We start from the raw sequence: 24,716 nt of genomic DNA on the forward strand, positions 1-24,716 counted from the left end.
TTTTTAATCGAGGATCTCTCTGTACTTTGCTCCGTTCATCTTTCCCTCGATCCTGACTAGTCTCCCAGTCCCTGCCTCTGAAAAACATCCCCACAGCATGACGCTGTCACCACCATGCTTCACCATAGAGATGGTGCCAGGTTTCCTCCAGATGTGACGCTTGGCATGCAGGCCAAGAGTTTATCTTGGTTTTATCAGACCAGAGAATCTAGTTTCTGAGTCCTTTAGGTGCCTTTTGGCAAACTCCAAGCGGAGTGTCGTGCGCCTTTTACTGTAGAGTGGCTTCCGTCTGGCTACTCTACCATAAAGGCCTGCAGAGATAGTTGTCCTTCTGGAAGGTTCTCCCATCTCCACAGAGGAACTCTGTCAGAGTGACGATTGGGTTCTCGGTCACCTCCTTGAACAAGTCTTGCTCAGTTTTGATGGGCGGCCAGGTCTAGGAAGAGTCTTGCTGGTCCCATACTTCTTCCATTTAAGAATGTTTGAGGACACTGCGTTCTTGGGGACTTTCAATGCTGCAGAAATGTTTTGGTACCCTTCCCCAGATCTGTGCCTCGACACAATCCTGTCTCAGAGCTCTACGGACAATTCCTTTGTCCTCGTGGCTTAGTTTTTGCTCTGTCATGCACTGTCAACTGTGGTACCTCATATAGACAGGTGTGTGCCTTTCCAAATAATGTTCAATCAATTGAATTCACCACTGGTGGACTCCAATCAAGTTTTAGAAACCTTTCAAGTAAGATAAATGGAAACAGGATGCACCTGAGCTCAATTTCGAGTCTCATTGCAAAGGGTCTGAATAGTTATTTAAATAAGGTATTTCTGTTTTTGTTTTTTTATAAATTAGCAAAAATGTCAACTTTTCGCTTTGTCAATGTGGGGAATTGTTTGTAGATTGATTAGGAATTTTAGAATAAGGCTGCAACGTAACAAAATTAGGAAAAAGTCAAGGGGTCTGATAACTTTCCGAATGCACTGTATTTAGGGCAGCAGCAGCCTCTTAGGCGCAAGGTTGAGTAACAGGGTGGTAGCCAGCTAGTGATGGCTATTTAACAGTCTGATGATGACCCTGAGATGGAAGCTGTTTTTCAGTCTCATGGTACCAGCTTTGATGTAGCTGTACTGACCTAGCCTTGTGGATGGTAGGGGGTGGAACAGGCCGTTGCTCGGGTGGTTGATGTCCTTGACCATCTAAGAAAAAAATCCATCACCTAAAACCGGTAAAGTCTTGACGCTTACATGATGTGATAGCTGATACTTTAGTTTATAAAAAATATATATTTCAGATGTGATTATTATGAAGAAAACATTCAGTCGAAAAAATATGGGATATTTCAGTCTAAAGAATCCATGAGTTCCCGAAAAATCAGTTGTCTACCCGACAGAATTACAAGTTACAATCTGTGCGTAGATTGTATTGAGAACATTTGGTTCACCTTTGCCCTTTCATTCAAGGCAAACTAACCAATCAGATTGCACGTTATTGTGGAGTGGCCAGGTCTGGACGCTCACCGTGAAGTCAACATGGTGAGTACAGTTTATTGATAATATGTCCATATTTTGAATTACTAGCTCATTTAAGTATCATACTGTATGAGGTGTTTGGCATAAACGATCAATATATGAAAGGGGATAACCAACATAGCTATATTTAATTTGCTTAGTGTGTGTCGTCAACTGTCGCTAGCTAGTTAGCGCGTAGCTAGCTAATTCAACAGTTAACGTTACTCAGCTAGTTTGCAGCTACTTCGCTAACGTTAGCGTACTGCTGTAGGGAATCCTTTTTCAGTACCTAGCAAAAGTTAGACCAGCGTTAAAGGGGTAATGTTATTTGTGGAGGAGTTACCTGTGTGAACACATCACGTTATCCAACTAGCTAGCAATATGTTTGCGTTGACACTCCGCGAGAATAGCAGCTAACGTTAGCTAGTCAATGTATTGAATAGTTCATGCTAGCTAGGTAGCTATGTTTGCTAGCATGGCGGTAACTGTATTATCTAGCTAGCCTGCCTGTTATTAGCAAAATTTGGTTGCAAAAAAACTGAACAGCCCACGGGAAGTTAAGCATGTTTTGCTTTGCAACGAAAACCGCTTAACCGTTTACTCTAGGAACCAAACGGAAGCAAGACAGGGAACAGGGATGGACATACCTGAATTTGTCTAATACATACTCGTTTAAGTTGCAAAACGTTTTCCGTTTGGACTAGGCCTAGTACAGTACATATGTGAGCCATATTAACATACAAGCTGTAACTGTATAAATGGGGTCTCTTGTTCATTCATGTCCAGTCTTCAGATGGTAATAATGGCCAGAGCCAAGCACCTCCTTTTGCTGGGGTCCCAACCTCAGGCATGCCACCGCCTTTTGTAAGTTGGTGTTGGAAAACACCTGTATCTTCTATGTGTTCCCAATGGCATCTCAAAATGGGGTCTCATTGAGTGTGTTGAATCTCACAGCATGTGTCTCCTATATTTTCACCTGTCTAGATGGGACCACCGGGAATGCCGCCTCATTACCCACCAATGGGAATTCCACCCATGGGACAGAGGCCTCCCAACATGGCTCCCATGCCGCCTGGCATGATGCCACCTGGCATGATGCCACCGATGGGACAGGTGAGCCGACTATCAAGCTTTAAGTTGTCATTATCAGTTGTCGTCACAGAATGTGGGCCACACATTTTAAAGATCAATCGTTTGTCATTTGTTGGAATTTTCCAGTTTAGCTCTCAACAACCTAGACCACCTCGTGTAGTGATTCGATTTTAATTGAATATAGGCCTAATGAATTTTGCCGGGGACCCAGGAAGTACAATGTTGGAGTTGGACTAGAAGCTTAGCTTTGGTTGACTCTTTGGAGTGTGTTGCAATTGTTTTTAACCTACCTTTTCCCAAGAGTTGGCACAAAAATATTCTCATCACTTGGGTTTGTACTATTTGCTGCCAATATAAACTAACACTCCCCTCTTTATGTATCTGGACAGTGATGTAAAATGTGGCTTTATACTCCAGCATTTTGGATTTAAAGGCCCAGTTCAGTAAAAAAAAAATGATTCTTTATATATACTTCCACACTGAGGTTGGAATTATACTGTGAAAAGTATGATAATGGAACAGAGTTTGGGAACAAACAACTCAAATACTGCAGTGCCAGACGTGTCCCCCTGCTTAAGCCAGTACATGTCCAGGCCCGTCTGAAGTTTGCTAGAAAGCATTTGGATGATCCAGAAGAAGATTGGGAGAATGTCATATGGTCAGATGAAACCAAAATATAACTTTTTGGTAAAAACTCAACTCGTCGTGTTTGGAGGACAAAGAATGCTGAGTTGCATCCAAATAACACCATACCTACTGTGAAGCATGGGGGTGAAAACATCATGCTTTGGGGCTGTTTTTCTGCAAAGGGACCAGAACGACTGATCCGTGTAAAGGAAAGAATGAATGGGGCCATGTATCGTGAGATTTTGAGTGAAAACCTCCTTCCATCAGCAAGGGCATTGAAGATGAAACGTGGCTGGGTCTTTCAGCATGACAATGATCCCAAACACACCGCCCGGGCAACGAAGGAGTGGCTTCGTAAGAAGCATTTCAAGGTCCTGGAGTGGCTTAGCCAGTCTCCAGATCTCAACCCCATAGAAAATCTTTGGAGGGAGTTGAAAGTCCGTGTTGCCCAGCAACAGCCCCAAAACATCACTGCTCTAGAGGAGATCTGCATGGAGGAATGGGCCAAAATACCAGCAACAGTGTGTGAAAACCTTGTGAAGACTTACAGAAAACGTTTGACCTCTGTCATTGCCAACAAAGGGCATATAACAAAGTATTGAGAAACTTTTGTTATTGACCAAATACGTATTTTCCACCATAATTTGCAAATAAATTCATTAAAAATCCTACATTGTCATTTTCTGGATTTTTCTCTCATTTTGTCTGTCATAGTTGAAGTGCACCTATGATGAAAAATACAGGCCTCATCTTTTTAAGTGGGAGAACTTGCACAATTGGTGGTTGACTAAATTCTTTTTTGCCCCACTGTATATAACACAGGACAATCACATTTTTGACTGCACTGGGCCTTTAACAGAAATAACAAGTTAAAAATCATAAATAATGATGAGTGAAAAAGTTGGAGGCTACAACAACATGCGAACATCTCACCATTACCTATAATGGGGGAGGGAAGCATTTTTTGGGGGGGGTATGACCTTTGCTTCTTTAACTTTCTCACTCATCATCATTCACGATTCATTCATTGTTGTCCATAATCATGGTAGCATCGACATTGATGTAGTAGTGTTCACAAACATTTTGTTTTTTCTAAAAGTTAATAAAAATTCACCATTCACTTCCTATTAGGCCAAAGTCCGGAGCCCTGGTATGCCTTAAATAAAAGGTGACATTCTGTACTTTTGCCTCATATGAAACATTTGATATCAAATCCAAAATGCTGGAGTATAGAGCCAAATTCCAAATGTTAGCGTCACTGTCCAAATGCATACGGAGGGGAGTGTGTGATCTCATTATCCAAATGAAAAAGGTGTGATCCGAGATGTGTATGATCCAGCTGCCTGCCTGAGAAACGGGGCTCAGGTGGCGGCGAGGAACTGAAGATTGGAGCTTCACAGATCACAAGCTGTGGCTCCGTTCGCACTGTATAAGACTCAGTTCGTCGCTCTCACCCTGCCATGTCTGCTCTCACTGTGTATTAATACCCAGTGTGCACCCAGTGCGCCAGGCGGGGGGTGAAATTAACGGGTCCAATGAATATTTCATGATGCTCTTTTATTAGATACCAGGCATGATGCCACCTATGATGCCCGGGATGATGATGCCCCCTCACATGTCTGCTGCGGCGATGCAGCCAACAGGACCGGTAAACTCACTCGCCTGCCTCCTCCACTGCCTCACTGTTGTGCTTTGCACTTTTTAAAATAGAGCCCTCAGGTTGTCAGGAGTGACACCATTAGCTAACGTGGCAAAGCATAGGAACACTTACCAAAACAGACACCGGCTACCAATATAGAGGGATTTAAATATTCAACACAACTTGAACATGTACATTCCATCTCCATAATAATTCTAACTTAATTAGGCAACATTTTTTTTCCCTCAGAACTGTACAGGTACACGTTTTCTTACAGAGATGCAAACTTGCCACTATTCGGCGATATTTACCGTTTTGATCTCAAAATAGGTAATCTATGTGAATCCTGTAGCTCTGTAAAAAAAACTTTAAGGTGGAGATCTGTAGATTAGAGCCTATTATATTTATTTCAATTGACTGATTTCCTTATTTGAACTGTAACTCAGTACAGTCTTTGAAATTGTTATGTTGTGTTTATAGTTTTGTTCTGTGTGTATATATGTTTTTTTACACCATATACGAACAATAACTTAGACGCACACAAACGACGACTACATCTTATCTACCCAGACCGGCATGCTCACACCCCCATCCCTACTGCCTGCTATTCTAATAATAAATCATTAGATTTTTTTCATTGTGTTAATGATGGTGAATTGATTTAAGTTCCAACTTTGTAGTATATATTTTATTCAAGATGAGTGATAAGAGACTCGTCCTGCACATTGGGTATCTCACTACACCCTCATATGATATGTCTTGAAATATGCAGACACGCGGATTAAAAGTTTGTTTACATTGTAATACTTCTGACATTGAATTCTACCGTGCTAATATACAGTGCGTTTTATATAGTGAAATAATGCACCCTCTAGAATGCCCTTCAAGCCAATCAAAAACGAGTATTCAACAATGCCAAGGTATTTTTCATAATCAAACGGAAACCAAACAGATCTCAAAAAGCACTAATCGCTCAGCATTAGAAAGTATTCAACCCCCTTGACTTTTTCCACATTTTGTTGTATTACAAAGTGGGATTGAAATGTATTTAAATCTGCACAAAATACTGTCAAAATGGAAGAGAAATTATAATGTGAATATTTTTTATAACGACACTAATGTATCTTGATTAGATACGTTTTCAACCCCCAATTCAATGTTAGAATCACATTTGGAAGCAATTCGAGTCTTCTGGGGTAAGTCTCGAAGCTTTGCACACAATATTTGCCAATTTTTATTTTAAAAACTCTTCAAGCTCTGTCAAGTTTGTTGTTGATCATTGTTAGACAGCCATTTTCAAGTTTTGCCATAGATTTTCAAGCTGATTTTTTTAAAGTCGAACATTCAATGTCGTCTTGGAAAGCAACACCAATCTATATTTGGCCTTTTTAAGTTGTAGACAGTTCTGCAAGCGTTATGTCAAAATGCGTTCGTTACTCACCAAATATGGAGTTTCCGTGAGCAACTATCGTCATTTACTGACGTCACACCTGGTATGTACTTCCAAAAAAGGTCAAAATAACATTTTACGAGCAATCGAGAGAGACAATTTGTCTGGAAATAATCTGTATATTGTTTCTGACCAAGTGTGCATGTGCCAAATTCACCTCAACACCTCCAATAAACTGAATTACTGCCACTCGCATCTCGGCTGATCTAGCAGCAGTACAGAATCCCCAAAAAGCACTGATTTTTATCACCTACAACACTGTATGAACCTATTTGACATGCTTTACATGGAATGTAATAATATTTAATGTAAGTAAACTTTACTTTTCATCAGCCAACAACATGAGTAGACCTAACAAACAGCAAGAGCTTCTAGCCTATGTCAATCTACTATCCCCCTTAGTACAGTCAATCTATTCTATTCTGTGTGAGAATTAAATATGCCAAACATAGTTTGGGACAGTTGTCGGATGCGATAGATCCCAAATTAATACAACCACTAGCATCAAACTTTTTTACGCAATGTGGCTGACATAACAGATCAGAACGTTTAGCTTAAAATGTTGATAAACCAATAGGCTATTTCCTCACATAAGCGCAGCAATGCGCACACTGCAGTAGGCTATAAGCGCAAATGTTCCATTCACGGGGAAACACCATTGTCAAAAGTGACCACGTGATTATGCATGTACTGCTTTTATTATCAAGGTGCACTTTTATAGTAAATTATCTTCTCTAAACTTGATACTCGCGGGCTGCTTATATATGCCAGTTAGGCTCTACACCCCTTGAAAAGTGTGCTTAATTTTAAGTTATTTGGCCACATTTAGTTGTGATAAAAACATTATCAAAACATATAGGCCTATGGGCTAGGCTACATCAGGCAACTATGATTTGAAAAAGTTGCAAAAAAGGCATTGTTTCTTGCCTTACGCTGGGCATCATTCACAAGTGATAGTATTGTCACCCATCAGACTTGTTTTGATTTATATTGGACCATTATCATACACTTATCTCGAAACAATAATACATGTAATCTATGCACTTAAATAGCGAATGGAGGACGCTTTTCCCATGGTTCGTTTTCATTCCAGCCAGGTAGGCTTTACTCCTTTTGTAAAGACAAGCAATGTGCTTAATATTAGGAATATGTAAATATAGTTGGCCTAGCCTATAGAACGCTGATGGAATCCTCTCTTTAATAGAGGCCATCACTCTGTTTTCTCGCGCAATTGCATAGCCTATAGAAATATTGCGCAACATGGGCTCTCATGAAGTGTTTGATTCGATTTTTGATTCGATTTACATTGATGTCAGAGTGATTAGAGGGACAATAGAGTGCTGAATACCAGGCAGTTGGCAAGTTGTCCGAACCTCTGGCAGTCTCTATGGGGGTGCCACAGGGTTCAATTCTTGGACCGACTCTCCTCTCTGTATACATCAATGATGTCGCTCTTGCTGCTGGTGAGTCTCTGATCCACCTCTACGCAGACGACACCATTCTGTATACTTCTGGCCCTTCTTTGGACACTGTGTTAACAACCTTCCAGGCAAGCTTCAATGCCATGCAACTCTCCTTCCGTGGCCTCCAATTGCTCTTAAATACAAGTAAAACTAAATGCATGCTCTTCGGCGATCGGTTGATCGCTGCCTGCACCTGCCCGCCTGTTCAACATCACTACTCTGGATGGCTCTGACTTAGAATACGTGGACAACTACAAATACCTAGGTGTCTGGTTAGACTGTAAACTCTACTTCCAGACCCACATCAAACATCTCCAATCTATAGTTAAATCTAGAATTGGCTTCCTATTTCGCAACAAAGCATCCTTCACTCATGCTGCCAAACATACCCTTGTAAAACTGACCGTCCTACCAATCGTCGACTTCGGCGATGTCATTTACAAAATAGCCTCCAATACCCTACTCAACAAATTGGATGCAGTCTATCACAGTGCCATCCGTTTTGTCACCAAAGCCCCATATACTACCCACCATTGCGACCTGTACGCTCTCGTTGGCTGGCCCTTGCTTCATACTTGTCGCCAAACCCACTGGCTCCATGTCATCTACAAGACCCTGCTAGGTAAAGTCCCCCCTTATCTCAGCTCGCTGGTCACCATAGCATCACCCACCTGTAGCACGCGCTCCAGCAGGTATATCTCACTGGTCACCCCCAAAACCAATTCTTTCTTTGGCTGCCTCTCCTTCCAGTTCTCTGCTGCCAATGACTGGAACGAACTACAAAAATCTCTGAAACTGGAAACACTTATCTCCCTCACTAGCTTTAAGCACCAGCTGTCAGAGCAGCTCACAGATTACTGCACCTGTACATAGCCCACCTATAATTTAGCTTTCCCTACTGTATTTAATTTATTTTGCTCCTTTGCACATCATTATTTTTATTTCTACTTTGCACATTTCTTCCACTGCAAATCTACCATTCCAGTGTTTTACTTGCTATATTGTATTTACTTTGCCACCATGGCCTTTTTTTGCCTTTAGCTCCCTTATCTCGCCTCATTTGCTCACATCGTATATAGACTTGTTTCTACTGTATTATTGACTGTATGTTTGTTTTACTCCATGTGTGACTCTGTGTCATTGTATGTGTCGAACTGCTTTGCTTTATCTTGGCCAGGTCACAATTGTAAATGAGAACTTGTTCTCAACTTGCCTACCTGGTTAAATAAAGGTGAAATAAAAATTAAAGTTGCTAATGACCATCGGCAGTATCAGCTTGGAGATGTCTAATTACCGTGACTAAACGGTCACATGGAATTTGACTGCCTTCATGACTTGTGACCGCCGGTGTGGCAGTAATAGTCACCGCAACAGCCCTAGGTGACAGCAGTAAATTATAGTAGTTTCTCAGGGAAACTCCATATTTGGTGAGTAAGAATGTATTTTGACAAAACGCTTGAAGAGCTGTCTAATCAAACCAATTATAAAAGTTGACAAGTTATCATACCCATTCACAGGGTTGGTAAACTCTGGAGATCTCTTTGGTGTTTAGAGTTAAGCAAATCAGCCTTTTAATTTCATTGCACCTTTTATGTGTGGAATGATCTACAATACACTTTAAAATTCGAATAATTGGTGCCTCTAAAGCATTTGATTGTGGTTAGGGGACTGTTACTGAATAATGTATTTTTTATGGTTTGGTATGTTTTTCATATTGTTGTGTATAATACCGTGTATATAAATGTGTAGTTTATTGTAAACTCGGCAAAAAAAGAAATGTCCTCACTGTCAACTGCGTGTATTTTCAGCAAACTTAACATGTGTAAATATGTGTATGAACATAAGATTCAACAACTGAGAAAAACTGAACAAGTTCCACAGACATGTGCCTAACAGAAATGGAATAATGTGTCCCAGAACAAAGACGGGGTCAAAATCAAAAGTAACAGTCAGTATCTGGTGTGACCACCAGCTGCATTAAGTACTGCAGTGCATCTCCTCATGGACTGCACCAGATTTGCCAGTTCTCACTGTGAGATGTTACCCCACTCTTCCACCAAGGCACCTGCAAGTTCCCGGACATTTCTGTGGAGAATGGCCCAAGCCCTCACCCTCCAATCCAACAGGTCCCAGACATACTCAATGGGATTGAGATCCGGGCTCTTCGCTGGCCATGGCTCTATAGAGTACAGGCCTTGGTATAACGCTCATTCCTTCGACGATAAACACGAATCCGACCATCACCCCTGGTGAGACAAAACTGCTACTCGTCAGTGTAGAGCACTTTTTGTCAGTCCTGTCTGGTCCAGGGACGGCGGGTTTGTGCCCATAGGCAACATAGTTGCCTTACTGCAGGCCTACAAGCCCTCATTTCATCCTCTCTCAGCTTATTGGTGACAGTCTGAGCACTGATGGAGGGATTGTGCGTTCCTGGTGTAACTCGGGCTGTTGTTGCCATCCTGTACCTGTCCCACAGGTGTGATGTTCAGCTGTACCGATCCTGTACAGGTGTTGTTACACGTGGTCTGCCACTGCGAGGACCATCAGCTGTCCGCCCTGTCTCCCTGTAGCGCTGTCTTAGGCGTTTCACAGTACAGACATTGCATTATATTGCCCTGGCCACATCATGCAGATGAGCAGGGACCCTGGGCATCTTTCTTTTGGTGTTTTTCAGAGTCAGTAGAAAGGCCTCTTTAGTGTCCCAAGTTTTCATAACTGTGACCTTAATTGCCTTAATGACCGTTCCACAGGTGCATGTTCATTAATTGTTTATGGTTCAATGAACAAGCATGGGAAACAGTGTTTTAAACCCTTTACAATGATCTGTGAACATATGTGGATTTTTACAAATTATCTGTGAAAGACAGGGTCCTGAAAAAGGGACGTTTCTTTTTTTGCTGAGTTAATTTTGATGTGTATTGTGGTGTTATACAGGGCTTCTCCTGGAAAAGAGACCATGGTCTCAGCATTGACTCCCTGTCAAAATAAAGGTTAAATACAAAAAACATATGGGAAAATGAATGGTTTCTAACTGGGCTAGAGGAGATTTGTCATTCATTTTCTCCTCCTCTGTCCAGATACTGGTTCAGTTAACCATGCAACTTATTATGTGACTTGTTTAGTACATTTTTACTGCTGAACCTAGACTTTCCATAACAAAGAGGTTGAATACTTAATGGCTCAAGACATTACAGCTTTTCATTTTTTATTAATCTGTAAGAAATTCTCATAACAGAAATCCACTTTGACATTGAGGTAGATCAGTGACAATCTAATTGAATCCATTTTAAATTCAGTCTGTAACACAAAATGTGTGAAAATCAAGGTGGTTGAATACTTTCTGAAGGCACTGTTAGTTTGCTTTGGATGAATGTTATCTGGAGTGGAGTAGCTCAAATGAATACAATTTGTGTCTCAGACATTCAAAGTGCTTCGGGGACAAGATCATTTCAATCTTAAATTGGAGAAAAGTCAAAGAAAAACAACTTTCTTTTTTTTTACCACTTAAAACATCTTGTTAAATGGAGCATCACATCCTTACACTCCAGGTTTCTCCCTCCAGTAAATGGTTGAGTGATTTATGGAAGCTACATTTCAGTCTGTGTGTTGCTTTCGACAGCAGCCAGCTGTTTAACTATATGCACTAAGAGCTGCAAGCTGTCAAATAAACCTTCCACCTGTCAACTCTGATGTATCAAGACCACAGAGATTTTTGTCTTTGTGTTAGACGCTCGAGGGTACAAGCTTGTGTTGTGTTAATGAAGCACATTCAGGTCATCATTTTTGTTAACTAATACAATTCTCTTCCGCAGCCTGGAGTGGACACAACTGGTAAGGCTTGAATCGGTCTATGTTTTATTTAAAAAATATATATATTTAGAAAAAGCTTTTATGTTGTCTTAGTGATTTTATGAATTCTAATTATTGCTTTTTTTTCCAGTCACTGCTGCGCCTGGAACAGTTGTAAGTACAGCCTCATTTCTGTGGATAAGTTAATTTCATGTAATGATCTCTAGCAGTATCTAAATGACCGACCCTGCTATGTGTAATGTTGAACAGGGTACCACAAATGGCACGCCACAGGATGACCAACCGAAGAAGGTTAGTGAACATTTTTAAGTGGAAGCCTTTACTAACCACAGATGGCCCATTGTTTTCTGTGCAAAGATGTAGACTTAATTAAATTTTGTTATAGCCTTAGATGGAAAACATTTCTTGGGGGGGATGAAAACCTGCTTGATTTAATGGTTTGAAATCTAGTACTTTCCATGCAAATGTAGAATTTGTATCACAGAGCCCTTCATTTACCTGTTGCAAGTGTTGTTGCGTGGTGAAGGCAACGTGTGGTTGTCATCCTCAGAAGTCTGTGTGGACAGAACACAAGTCCATGGATGGGAAGACCTACTACTACAACACCGAGACCAAGCAGTCTTCCTGGGAGAAGCCTGATGACTTGAAATCTCCTGCAGAAGTAAGGCCTCACAAACGTACCCATCCCTCCCCGCACACTATGGATGTGTCCTAAATGGCATCCTGTTCCCTTTATAGTTCATTACTTCCCTTCATAGTGCACCCGTAAGGCTTGTAAAAAAAATATTGTGCTACGTAAGGAATAGGGTACGATTTGGAACGCAAATACTATTCCTCCCCAACTATCTTCATCGTCTACAATTTGTGGAGCGTGTCTAGACCATACCTGGGTTCAAATACGTGTATTTGTTATTTAAATACTTTTTGCCTGTGTATTTTAGTATTTTCAAATACACAACCCAATTCAAGTATTTCAATGGTTATTTGTAAAAAAAATAAAAAAAAAAATAATAATTAAAAAAAAAAAAAAAAATATATATATATATATATATATATATATATATATATATATATATATATATATATATATATATATATATATATATATATATATATATATATATATATATATATATATATATATATATATATATATATATATATATATATATATATATATATATATATAAAAATGAAAGTATTTTCAAATGCTATTTTCAAATATCTGAATACTTGTTTTGAAATGTATTGACAAGTAATTGAAATACCTGATAGTAATTGAACCCAGGTCTGGTAGAGACGCCATATTTTTACTTTGTGCTTTGCAGCAAATGCTGTCAAAATGCCCATGGAAGGAGTATAAATCAGACAATGGCAAGGCGTACTACTACAACTCCCAGACTAAGGAGTCCCGGTGGACCAAACCTAAAGAGCTTGAAGATCTGGAAGGTGAGCCTGTGCATTAATGATCCTTTTATAATCTACTGTGAAGGACCAGGGATCGCATTTACTCATCCTTTAGACCAGTGTAAATAGCAGGGGGTCAGACAAAAACAACTACTAGTAATCATGGGATCAGTCTCATCCCTTTGCATGAATTAATCTTTGCACTATTTATTCATAGACATGAAATGTGTTCCTCAAAGTTTCCTGCGAGACATTGTTAACAGGTGTATATCCTTTCTTTTAGCCATGATAAAAGCCGAGGAGAATGGGTAAGAGCTGCTTATTGTTACAACTACTCTACAGTAGGGTTGGGCGATATTATGATGGCATCATATACCAATGATGATTGACAGCCATTGTCGATGGTGACAACATTGTGATGTCACAAACGATGGTTTAGCCTTTGAATCGGAATGGAGTCGGGGCAGCGCCCGACATGCAAAATTCCCTTTTTTGCCATAGCCTACATTTTCAATAAATATGTGGTAGGTAGACTAACCTCTTAACACCTACGCAAGAATCATGTGAAACAGTATGGAGAGTGTCTACGAATGAGACCCCAAAAATTAGTTGAATGCTCAAAACAAACCCCCGACTCAGACGTTGCAAGAGGCTTTTGCCCGCGGCACACCACATGGCAAAGAATCGTGAAGCTGGAAGGAGATAACAGCTGTGGTTAAAACTTAGCAGAGACATGGGGGTTTCGTGAGTTGGTGCTAACACTCGACCCAAGGTACCAAATGCAAAATACCTTTTTAATTGTTGAGTATAATTCAAAATGTAATAAGAAATAGGCCTTTACGTGTGGTCATTTTATATAAACAATTTATTCATTGAATTTACAGAATTTGTATATCGTGATATGTATCGTTATCGGGGTATGAAATTACCTATACCGGGATATGAGATTTTGGCCAGCCCTAATCCCCATTAGCTTTTGCGATAGCAGCAGCAACTCTTCCTGATGTCCACATACAACCTAAAACATGAAATAATACAGCTCAAGGTTGGAACTTTATAGATGTCAAACGTCACACACAGCCTACAAATCAATAGATATATACACACACACACACAGTATCTAGGTCAAATAGGGGAGTTGTGAGGTGTTGCTTTATCTGTTTTTTGAAACCAGGTTTGCTGTTCGCTTGAGCAATCTGAGATGGGAGTTCCATGCAATCATGGGTTTATATAATACTGTATTTTTTTTTATTGAATTTGTCCTGTATTCAGGGACTGTGAAAAGACCCCTGGTGGGGTAAGTGGGTGTCAATGCTGTGTGTAAGTTCATTATCCAAACAGTTTGGAATTTTCTACACATTGATATTTATTTATAAAAAGAAGTGATGCGACCAGTCTCTCCTCTACTTTTAGCCAAGAGAGACTGGCATGCGTAGTATTGATATTAACCCTCAGATAACATTGAAGAGCAAGACATGCCGCTTTGTTCTGGGCCAACTGCAGTTTTACTAGGTCCTCCTTTGCAGCACCTGACTTCAACAAGTTATACTTAGACAATATTATAAATATTTATTCATAAGTGTTTGTTAATGTCCTTGAATTGCGCAACAGGCATTACATAAGCTCCTGCAGCAGAGCTTTCAATAAGCGGGAATACAAAATAAATTAATCATGAGTCTGTGTCAGTTGTCTTACAAGCAATAGCGTACTTAACAAATTGTGCAGTAATATCAAAGCCAACATCAATCAGATACAAAAATGACTTTATAAAACTTTACAAGTGAATGAACTTGGCTTAGGCTAAAAACGAATAAGCCCATTATCCTTATGCCTTTTTATATCAAATTGTAAAAATCCTAAAGTAATGTACAGTGCCTTGCGAAAGTATTCGGCCCCCTTGAACTTTGCGACCTTTTGCCACATTTCAGGCTTCAAACATAGATATAAAACTGTACTTTTTTGTGAAGAATCAACAAGTGGGACACAATCATGAAGTGGAACGACATTTATTGGATATTTCAAACTTTTTTAACAAATCAAAAACTGAAAAATTGGGCGTGCAAAATTATTCAGCCCCTTTACTTTCAGTGCAGCAAACTCTCTCCAGAAGTTCAGTGAGGATCTCTGAATGATCCAATGTTGACCTAAATGACTAATGATGATAAATACAATCCACCTGTGTGTAATCAAGTCTCCGTATAAATGCACCTGCACTGTGATAGTCTCAGAGGTCCGTTAAAAGCGCAGAGAGCATCATGAAGAACAAGGAACACACCAGGCAGGTCCGAGATACTGTTGTGAAGAAGTTTAAAGCCGGATTTGGATACAAAAAGATTTCCCAAGCTTTAAACATCCCAAGGAGCACTGTGCAAGCGATAATATTGAAATGGAAGGAATATCAGACCACTGCAAATCTACCAAGACCTGGCCGTCCCTCTAAACTTTCAGCTCATACAAGGAGAAGACTGATCAGAGATGCAGCCAAGAGGCCCATGATCACTCTGGATGAACTGCAGAGATCTACAGCTGAGGTGGGAGACTCTGTCCATAGGACAACAATCAGTTGTATATTGCACAAATCTGGCCTTTATGGAAGAGTGGCAAGAAGTAAGCCATTTCTTAAAGATATCCATAAAAAGTGTCGTTTAAAGTTTGCCACAAGCCACCTGGGAGACACACCAAACATGTGGAAGAAGGTGTTCTGGTCAGATTAAACCAAAATTGAACTTTTTGGCAACAATGCAAAACGTTATGTTTGGCGTAAAAGCAACACAGCTGAACACACCATCCCCACTTTCAAACATGGTGGTGGCAGCATCATGGTTTGGGCCTGATTTTCTTCAGCAGGGACAGGGAAGATGGTTAAAATTGATGGGAAGATGGATGGAGCCAAATACAGGACCATTCTGGAAGAACCTGATGGAGTCTGCAAAAGACCTGAGACTGGGACGGAGATTTGTCTTCCAACAAGACAATGATCCAAAACATAAAGCAAAATAGAATGGTTCAAAAATAAACATATCCAGGTGTTAGAATGGCCAAGTCAAAGTCCAGACCTGAATCCAATCGAGAATCTGTGGAAAGAACTGAAAACTGCTGTTCACAAATGCTCTCCATCCAACCTCACTGAGCTCGAGCTGTTTTGCAAGGAGGAATGGGAAAAAATGTCAGTCTCTCGATGTGCAAAACTGATAGACATACCCCAAGCGACTTACAGTTGTAATCGCAGCAAAAGGTGGCGCTACAAAGTATTAATTTAAGGGGGCTGAATAATTTTGCACGCCCAATTTTTCAGTTTGATTTGTTAAAAAAGTTTGAAATATCCAATAAATGTCGTTCCACTTCATGATTGTGTCCCACTTGTTGTTGATTCTTCACAAAAAAATACAGTTTTATATCTTTGTTTGAAGCCTGAAATGTGGCAAAAGGTCGCAAAGTTCAAGGGGGCCGAATACTTTCGCAAGGCACTGTATGTAAGAAAATAACCTAACAGTGCAAATAAGTCTGGATTTAAACCTCTTAATCATCTGACCCTCAATTTTCCCCTAAAATGACATATCCAAATCTAACTGCCTGTAGCTCAGGATCTGAAGCAAATATTCTTGATACCATTTGAAAGGAAACACTTTGAAGTTTGTGGAAATGTGAACGTAATGTAGGAGAATATAACGCAATAGATCTGGTAAAAGATAATATATTTATTACATTTTTTATTTGTATCTTTGAAATGCAAGAGAAAGGCCATAATATGATATTGCAGTTTAGGTCGCAATTTAGATTTTTGCTGCTAGATGGAGGCAGTTTGCAAAGTTTAACATTGATCCAGTGAAGCATTGTAATACTGGACAATATTTTGTATCAAGTCTGCCCAAATATGCCGAATTGATACACTTTCAAGTACATAACTATAGAGAACATAAGAAATGATATGGTAATACAAAAAATTAAGTTTACACACTCCCAGGAATGTCATACATGATGGATCATTAGCTTATACACTAACTTTCACACATCTAGATGGCTGGGCGGGGTGGGTGTGGAGCCAGAGACAGCAGGGGTTCAAACTGTAGAACCCAGTTCCCTACATTTGAATTTAAAAGTGGATTTTATGAAAAACAACTATGCTACATTTTTATCTCTGGGACCCTCAGGATGACAAATCAGAGCAAGATTGCTGAATGTAAGTACATTATTTACCTAAGGAGGTGAATGTATCAAACCAGTTGCTGTGATAAGTGTCTTGTTATTGTGCACTCTCCTCTAACATTAGCAATTTTTTACTGTAAATTGGGCAGCACAGTTAGATTAACAAGAATGTAAGCCTTTTGCCCACATAAGACATGTCTATGACCTGGAAAGTTTCCTGTTACTTACAACTATCATGCTAATCACATCAGCACACTTTAGCTCAACCATCCCGGTATAAGAACACCGATCCCGTAGAGGTTAAAAATAGGCTATAATTAAAACTGAATTAAAAGTACAATGAGTAACCATTTATACCACCGTTCAAAAATGTGAGGTCACTTAGAAATGTTGTTTTTGAAAGAAAAGCCTTTTTTTGTCCATAAATTTAAAAAAAACATCAAATTGATCAGAAATACAGTGTGGACATTGTTAATGTTGTAAATGACTATAGAATATCAAAGGACAGCATCCCGGAGTCACCTCTTCACTGTTGACATTGAGACTGGTGTTTTGCAGGTACTATTTAATGAAGCTGCCAGTTGAGGACTTGTCCTCTTGCTCAGTTGTGCACCGGGGCCTCCCACTCTTTCTATTCTGGTAGAGCCAGTTTGTGCTGTTCTGTGAAGGGAGTAGTACACAGCGTTGTACGAGATCTTCAGTTTCTTGGCAATTTCTCGCATGGAAAAGCCTTAATTTCTCAGAACAAGAATAGACTGACGAGTTTCAGAAGAAAGTTCTTTGTTTCTGGCCATTTTGAGCCTGTTATCGAACCCACAAATGCTGATGCTCCAGATACTCATCTAGTCTAAAGAAGGCCAGTTTTATTGCTTCTTTAACCAGGACAACAGTTTCAGCTGTGCTAACATAATTGCAAAACATTTTTCATTTTTCTAATGATCAATTAGCCTTTTAAAATGATCAACTTGGATTAGCTAACACAACGTGCTGTTGGAACACAGGAGTGATGGTTGCTGATAATGGACCTCTGTATGCCTATGTAAATAATCCATAAAAAATCTGCCATTTCCCACTAGAATAGTCATTTACAACATTAACAATGTCTACACTGTATTTCTGATCAATGTTATGTTATTTTAATTTATAACAATGTGCTTTTCTTTCAAAAACAAGGACATTTCTAAGTGACTCCAAATTATAATTTTTTTATTTTATTTTATTTTAATTTAAATTTTTTTTTACACCCTGTCTTAGGCCTACCTATAGACTTGGGAGTAGAGTGACAATATTTCCTGCTGTACTGAAAACGCGTTCAGACGGAGTGCTTGTTGCACAGCTGCATATGTATTATGGGCGACGTTGGCCATGACTGGAAAGCGATCCTCATTTCCTCTCCACCATTCTAGGTGGGTCATCGTTTCCTCCGATGGCATCTTCAGTGAGTTAGGCTGGGAGCTCTGCTCTGGACCGCTGTTGTGTACTCTGTGTGACTGAGCGCAACTTTCTTTTACCAAGGAAAACAACATAACTAGTGTTTATTCTTAACAGTGATTTAATAATGTTGTTTATTGCTTTTCTAACTATGTAAATTAGAATAATTACATACAGCTTAGTCTAAGCACTAAATCATAACCAATGTGTGTCACTACAGTCCTAATATTGCGTCCTTCCCGCGACTTGACCCCTCCGTCCTCCCGCCCGCCCCAGAACTTGTAACTAACTATAAGCTATGTGCCAAATAAATGATCTCCAACTCAGGGCTTGCTAGTTAAGTGGTTAACTTGCAAGATCAAACTTCTTGGTTACAGCAGAGACGGTCAATCCCCCTCTGGATCAAGATCCCTGCTGCCTTCATAGTTTTTTTGGGGAGGGATGGAAATAGCGCCCCTTGTGTGCACTGCCTGTAATACCATCTACCCGGTGTGGTACAGGAACGGTATGAACATCTGGATACCGCCCAACCCTACTCTAAAGACTTTATTGCCAAAGCCATTTTACCTTTATATTACCTCAAATAAAAAATATCTTTGTAGATGATGGAACACATTAACTTAATCAAATGATCAAAAACATTTCCTTTTGATCTGTTATTTATAGTTCTATTAGAATGGAATGGCCTAATTATTGTGACATTTGAAAAGGCACTCCTGTTATAATTAAAAGCATCATGGGGAATGCACTATCAAGGTCCTCCATCACTAACGTAACTGATTGCAGGACATCGGAGGTAGGCGCTCCTTGCGCTGTAATCGCCCCCACCCTTCAGCCTGACAGTGCTGCTGTCATGGCAACCATGATGATGGAAATGCCGGTCATGATGCCGATTACAACAGTTTTGGAGGAACAGATGTCCCAGGTGCCCATGCATGTAGCGGAGGTCAGCGCTGAGGCGCCTGTGAACTCCACAGAAGAAGCGGTCAGCATGGAGGCCCCAGCCAGGTACTACAGACATCCCATTTTCCCCCCAGATAGAATAGAGAAGCCCGCAACATGGGCTTTACAATGAACTCACCAGGAATCTCACTCAAATGTAGTAAAGGCACCGACCCTAATGTACAAACCTATGGTAAACATCAGTTTCTCCTGTCAGTGGGGCGACCTATATTATCAGAACACATGCCGTCAGTGCCAGGGGCTGGTCTAGTGGTATGGGGAAATATGTGGTCCATGGGTGGCACACTACCACTTGACCAGCCCCTGGCACTGACGGTATGTGCTGTTCAACCATTCACTTTCTGTAAATTTTCCCTTTACCTTTTCCCTATCTCCCAATTTCATATTTTAATCTATATCTGCCAATAAAACTTCAAAATACCCAGAAAAATGTGTCTCTAAAAAAAGAACACACACCATCGGACTACCAAAAACCTTGGTGCCGTTTTTATCTGAGGACAGTATTCATATTTTTCTTCCTTTCTCTCTCTCCTTTTAGTAATGACGCTTCAAAGGATGAGAGGCCAGAGCTGGTGAAGAAAACGTACAAGTGGAACACGAAAGAAGAGGCCAAGCAGGCCTTTAAAGAGCTCCTGAAGGAGAAGGTGAGGATTCCTTAACTCTCCTGCTGCTCAGTTGGGACTCCTGCATGTGTCATCCCAATGATTATTGGAATTTACAATCTGAACATTACATCTCGCTCATAAAGGCAAAGTGTGTCAATGAAGCTTGTGCAAGCTGGAACGCCTCATAGGGCAGGAGCCTAGCTCCTGTTTCTGTAGCGTGAGGCAGCTTGATGTCCAGGGGTTGTACTTGTACAGGACACTAGTCGATCTCCTTAATGCTGAGTGCTTAATGAGTCTTTTGGTTTGACTTGGCCAGGGATTGAACTCACAACCTTCCAATCTCAGGGCAGACACTAACCACACGGCCACTGAGTCGGTTGCAGCTCTCCTAGCTAGCCAACAAAATGAACCTCAACCACACACTTTTGTCTGAGAACCACATTAATCCGGTTTGATGATAAGGTGCTCGTAGTGCTGTAAGGACTCCACCTAAAGATTGTTTACCAATATGGCCCTCCTGGACTGAATCCATCTCGCCTCATCGTGAGCACTCTCAGGTTTTAGCATGATTGCTAATCCTCACCGCGCCTCCTGTTGCTGTGGCAGTGGATATGTTGTTTTTGACCGAGGAGGTGGCTCAGCACAGCTATATTTAGGTCTTTTTAATTTGGCGCACAAAGCTCTCCTCTGAGATTGCTTTCACCGTTTCCCTGCGAGATCTTAATGACTCCGTCTTTATGATTAGCGTTATTGGATGAAGGCACGGGCCTGGATTAAGACAGCGGAGAGTGGCATGCTCCACTGGGTTAGAATAACTCTGGTTGTGTCTCAAATAGCAGCCTGTTCCCTGTAGAGTGCGCTACTTTTGACAAGTGCACTTTGTAGGGAACAGGGTGCCATTTGGGACATGGACTGTGACAAGGCAAATGCATGCCCAGAAATCATCTGTTCATAATGGATGAATGAGTCGCTCTACTGGAGAAAGGCAGGCAAAAAGGCCACTTACGTAAGCTATCTCTCTCTGGCATTTCTTTAAATTATTGGTACTCAACCCCTCTTAACCCTGCATCCATTAGTAATTAAAGATGGACTATGCAGAAATCGCTCTGCCATTTCCTGGTTACTAAAATTGTAATTTCAGTTTATATGACAAAACAAGCAAGTATAGTATAGAAAATCATTGTACCATCTAAACCACCGAAATATATTCCATAACAGAAATATTGTATCTTTAGATGTTTGAAGATGGTGTATAAAAGTGAAAGACTATAAAAAAACAACTTAAGAACTGGAATCATAGATATATCACACAGAACAGACCTATCGCTTCTTAGACTTGGTTTCAATGAGAGATCTGACTCAGATTTCTATGTGAATTTGGCCCAAAAGTTCCATATTGCAGCTTGAAGAAAATGTATGGCCTTGGCTGGAACAAGCCAGATAATCTCAGCACCAAGTTACATCTTTTAAATAGGCTACATGCATACATGTTCCCATAAATAGCAGAACTGGGTTCAAATACATATACACTGCTCCAAAAAATAAAGGGAACACTAAAATAACACATCCTAGATCTGAATGAATGAAATATTCTTATTAAATACTTTTTTCTTTACATAGTTGAATGTGCTGACAACAAAATCACACTTCTCAATGGAAATCAAATTTATCAACCCATGGAGGTCTGGATTTGGAGTCGCACTCAAAATTAAAGTGGAAAACCACGCTACAGACTGATGTAATGTCCTTAAAACAAGTCAAAATGAGGCTCAGTAGTGTGTGTGGCCTCCACGTGCCTGTATGACCTCCCTACAACGCCTGGGCATGCTCCTGATGAGGTGGCGGATGGCTCCTGAGGGATCTCCTCCCAGACCTGGACTAAAGCATCCGCCAACTCCTGGACAGTCTGTGGTGCAATGTGGCGTTGGTGGATGGAGCGAGACATGATGTCCCAGATGTGCTCAATTGGATTCAGGTCTGGGGAACGAGTGGGCCAGTTCATAGCATCAATGCCTTCCTCTTGCAGGAACTGCTGACACACTCCAGCCACATGAGGTCTAGCATTGTCTTGCATTAGGAGGAAGCCAGGGCCAACCGCACCAGCATATGGTCTCACAAGGGGTCTGAGGATCTCATCTCGGTACCTAATGGCAGTCAGGCTACCTCTGGCGAGCACATGGAGGGCTGTGCGGCCCCCCAAAGAAATGCCACCCCACACCATGACTGACCCACCACCAAACCGGTCATGCTGGAGGATGTTTCAGGCAGCAGAACGTTCTCCATGGCGTCTCCAGACTGTCACATGTGCTCAGTGTGAACCTGCTTTCATCTGTGAAGAGCACAGGGGCGCCAGTGGCGAATTTGCCAATCTTGGTGTTCTCTGGCAAATGCCAAACGTCCTGCACGGTGTTGGGCTGTAAGCACAACCCCCACCTGTGGACGTCGGGCCCTCATACCACCCTCATGGAGTCTGTTTCTGACCGTTTGAGCAGACACATGCACATTTGTGGCCTGCTGGAGGTCATTTTGCAGGGCTCTGGCAGTGCTCCTCCTGATCCTCCTTGCACAAAGGCGGAGGTAGCGGTCCTGCTGCTGGGTTGTTGCCCTCCTACGGCCTCCTCCACGTCTCCTGATGTACTGGCCTGTCTCCTGGTAGCGCCTCCATGCTCTGGACACTACGCTGACAGACACAGCAAACCTTCTTGCCACAGCTCGTATTGATGTGCCATCCTGGATGAGCTGCACTACCTGAGCCACTTGTGTGGGTTGTAGACTCCGTCTCATGCTACCACTAGAGTGAAAGCACCGCCAGCATTCAAAAGTGACCAAAACATCAGCCAGGAAGCATAGGAACTGAGAAGTGGTCTGTGGTTATCACCTGCAGAGAACCACTCCTTTATTGGGGGTGTCTTGCTAATTGCCTATAATTTCCACCTGTTGTCTATTCCATTTGCACAACAGCTTGTGAAATTTCTTGTCAATCAGTGTTGTTTCCTAAGTGGACAGTTTGATTTCACAGAAGTGTGATTGACTTGGAGTTGCATTGTGTTGTTTAAGTGTTCCCTTTATATTTTTGAGCAGTGTATATTTGAGTATCTGGTTTTTAAAACACAGCCCAAAACAAGTACTTTTTATTTGAATGGTTATTTGTAAAAACCAAATACACTGACTCAAGTACAAATACATACATTTAACCCAGGTATTTGAAAATACTGTCATACTTACAAGTATATTTCCAGATATATTTAACTAGTTGTAATGTCACAAGTACAATGATGAAATGCCTACATTGAAAGACTACCTGTCTTTTTAAATAAAATATATTTGAATACTTCCTTTGAATATATTTTAAAGTAATTGAGATATTTGAAACAGTATTTGAACCCAGGTCTGGTACATGAGTGCATACATTTAATACATAGGCTACTCCCAGCACAATGTATTGTTTGCTGTTGATGGTGACATAAGCTGCCCTCATACACAGCTTTGCTACATATGAGCTGTAACGCAGATTGTACAGCTGAGGTGATTTGAGTGTCAACTCTTAACGCTCAATATCCTCTTTTTAAAATTTCAGGGCGTTTCATCCAATGCGTCTTGGGAACAAGCCATGAAAATGATCATCAATGACCCACGCTACAGGTACCCACCCAGCTTTGCATTTCTGATTATGTTTATGTCGTACATGAATATTCAATTACTTTTCTAACCAACTGTTTGACATTAATTTTTTTCTTCCCTCCACAATGAAGTGCCCTGCCCAAATTAAGTGAGAAAAAGCAGGCCTTCAATGCTTACAAGGTGCAGACAGAGAAAGAGGAGAAGGAGGAGGCCAGACTCAAATACAAGGAGTCCAAGGAAACGTATCAGAGATTTTTGGAGAATCACGAGAAAATGACATCTACCACCAGATACAAGTAAGTGCCTTTCTTGGCGTAGTCAAGATGTATCCCAAATGCCACCCAATTCCTTAATAATATAGTGCACTAGGGCCAGTAAGAATAGGCTGCTGTTTAAGCCTCAGTCTTTATGTCTTCGTTTCTGTCACTGATATGTGGTTCCTGGAGTTGCCAATATGTGGCACTATTGAGATAATCAATGACACCACGCAGACGTGATCCAAGTGAGTTACTGGCTCATGTGTCACCGGAGCACCGACAATATGCCCCCACTTAATCATCGACCTCTCTATGGTCTAGTGTTTGTGGTCAGTCCATATTCCATATCTAGCCATACCAGATGTATTGTTTGCGGATGAGTATACACTAAAAGTACACATCCTGAATAAATCACAGGCAGATTGGTTTATGAACTTACCCCAACCCTAAAATGAAACGTTGCTTTATCAGATAGATTTTAGGATTTTGACTTCCCCTGCATTTGAATCCACCACATTCATTACCATGCAGTCTCCCTGTCTCTGTGTGTGTGTGTGTCCCTCTTTGTCTGGGTGTGAACTGTAAAAGTCACTGACATGGCTCAAGGGAAAGTGATCGGCTGGTGACCTTGACAACCAGCCAGTTTGGAGGCCACTGTTGTCGTGGCGACTCCATGTTGTTTGTGTGCTGGGCTGGCCTAGA

At 40.9% G+C, this 24,716-nt stretch overlaps 1 protein-coding gene across 3 annotated transcripts in view; it reads left to right on the forward strand.

Moving 5' to 3' along the window:
• The first annotated feature begins 1,165 nt into the window (after nt 1-1,165).
• The window catches only part of LOC110501528 (pre-mRNA-processing factor 40 homolog A), a 34,546-nt gene continuing 10,995 nt past the window's right edge, over nt 1,166-24,716 (forward strand). The window contains exons 1-15 of one of the 3 annotated variants that reach the window (XM_021579172.2): nt 1,166-1,220; nt 1,456-1,527; nt 2,290-2,367; nt 2,488-2,616; nt 4,787-4,870; nt 11,587-11,605; nt 11,715-11,737; nt 11,834-11,875; nt 12,135-12,245; nt 12,913-13,033; nt 13,275-13,299; nt 19,355-19,576; nt 20,070-20,175; nt 23,714-23,778; nt 23,889-24,053. In XM_021579172.2, coding sequence (XP_021434847.2) covers nt 1,525-1,527; nt 2,290-2,367; nt 2,488-2,616; nt 4,787-4,870; nt 11,587-11,605; nt 11,715-11,737; nt 11,834-11,875; nt 12,135-12,245; nt 12,913-13,033; nt 13,275-13,299; nt 19,355-19,576; nt 20,070-20,175; nt 23,714-23,778; nt 23,889-24,053 — 1,193 coding nt within the window. In that variant the 5' untranslated portion in view covers nt 1,166-1,220; nt 1,456-1,524. The remainder of the gene's footprint in view (nt 1,221-1,455; nt 1,528-2,289; nt 2,368-2,487; nt 2,617-4,786; nt 4,871-11,586; nt 11,606-11,714; nt 11,738-11,833; nt 11,876-12,134; nt 12,246-12,912; nt 13,034-13,274; nt 13,300-19,354; nt 19,577-20,069; nt 20,176-23,713; nt 23,779-23,888; nt 24,054-24,716) is intronic. The other 2 variants (XM_021579171.2, XM_036958896.1) reach the window with 2 other exon arrangements.

Source organism: Oncorhynchus mykiss, chromosome 22, assembly GCF_013265735.2.
Source record: "Oncorhynchus mykiss isolate Arlee chromosome 22, USDA_OmykA_1.1, whole genome shotgun sequence".
Lineage (NCBI taxonomy): Eukaryota > Metazoa > Chordata > Actinopteri > Salmoniformes > Salmonidae > Oncorhynchus > Oncorhynchus mykiss.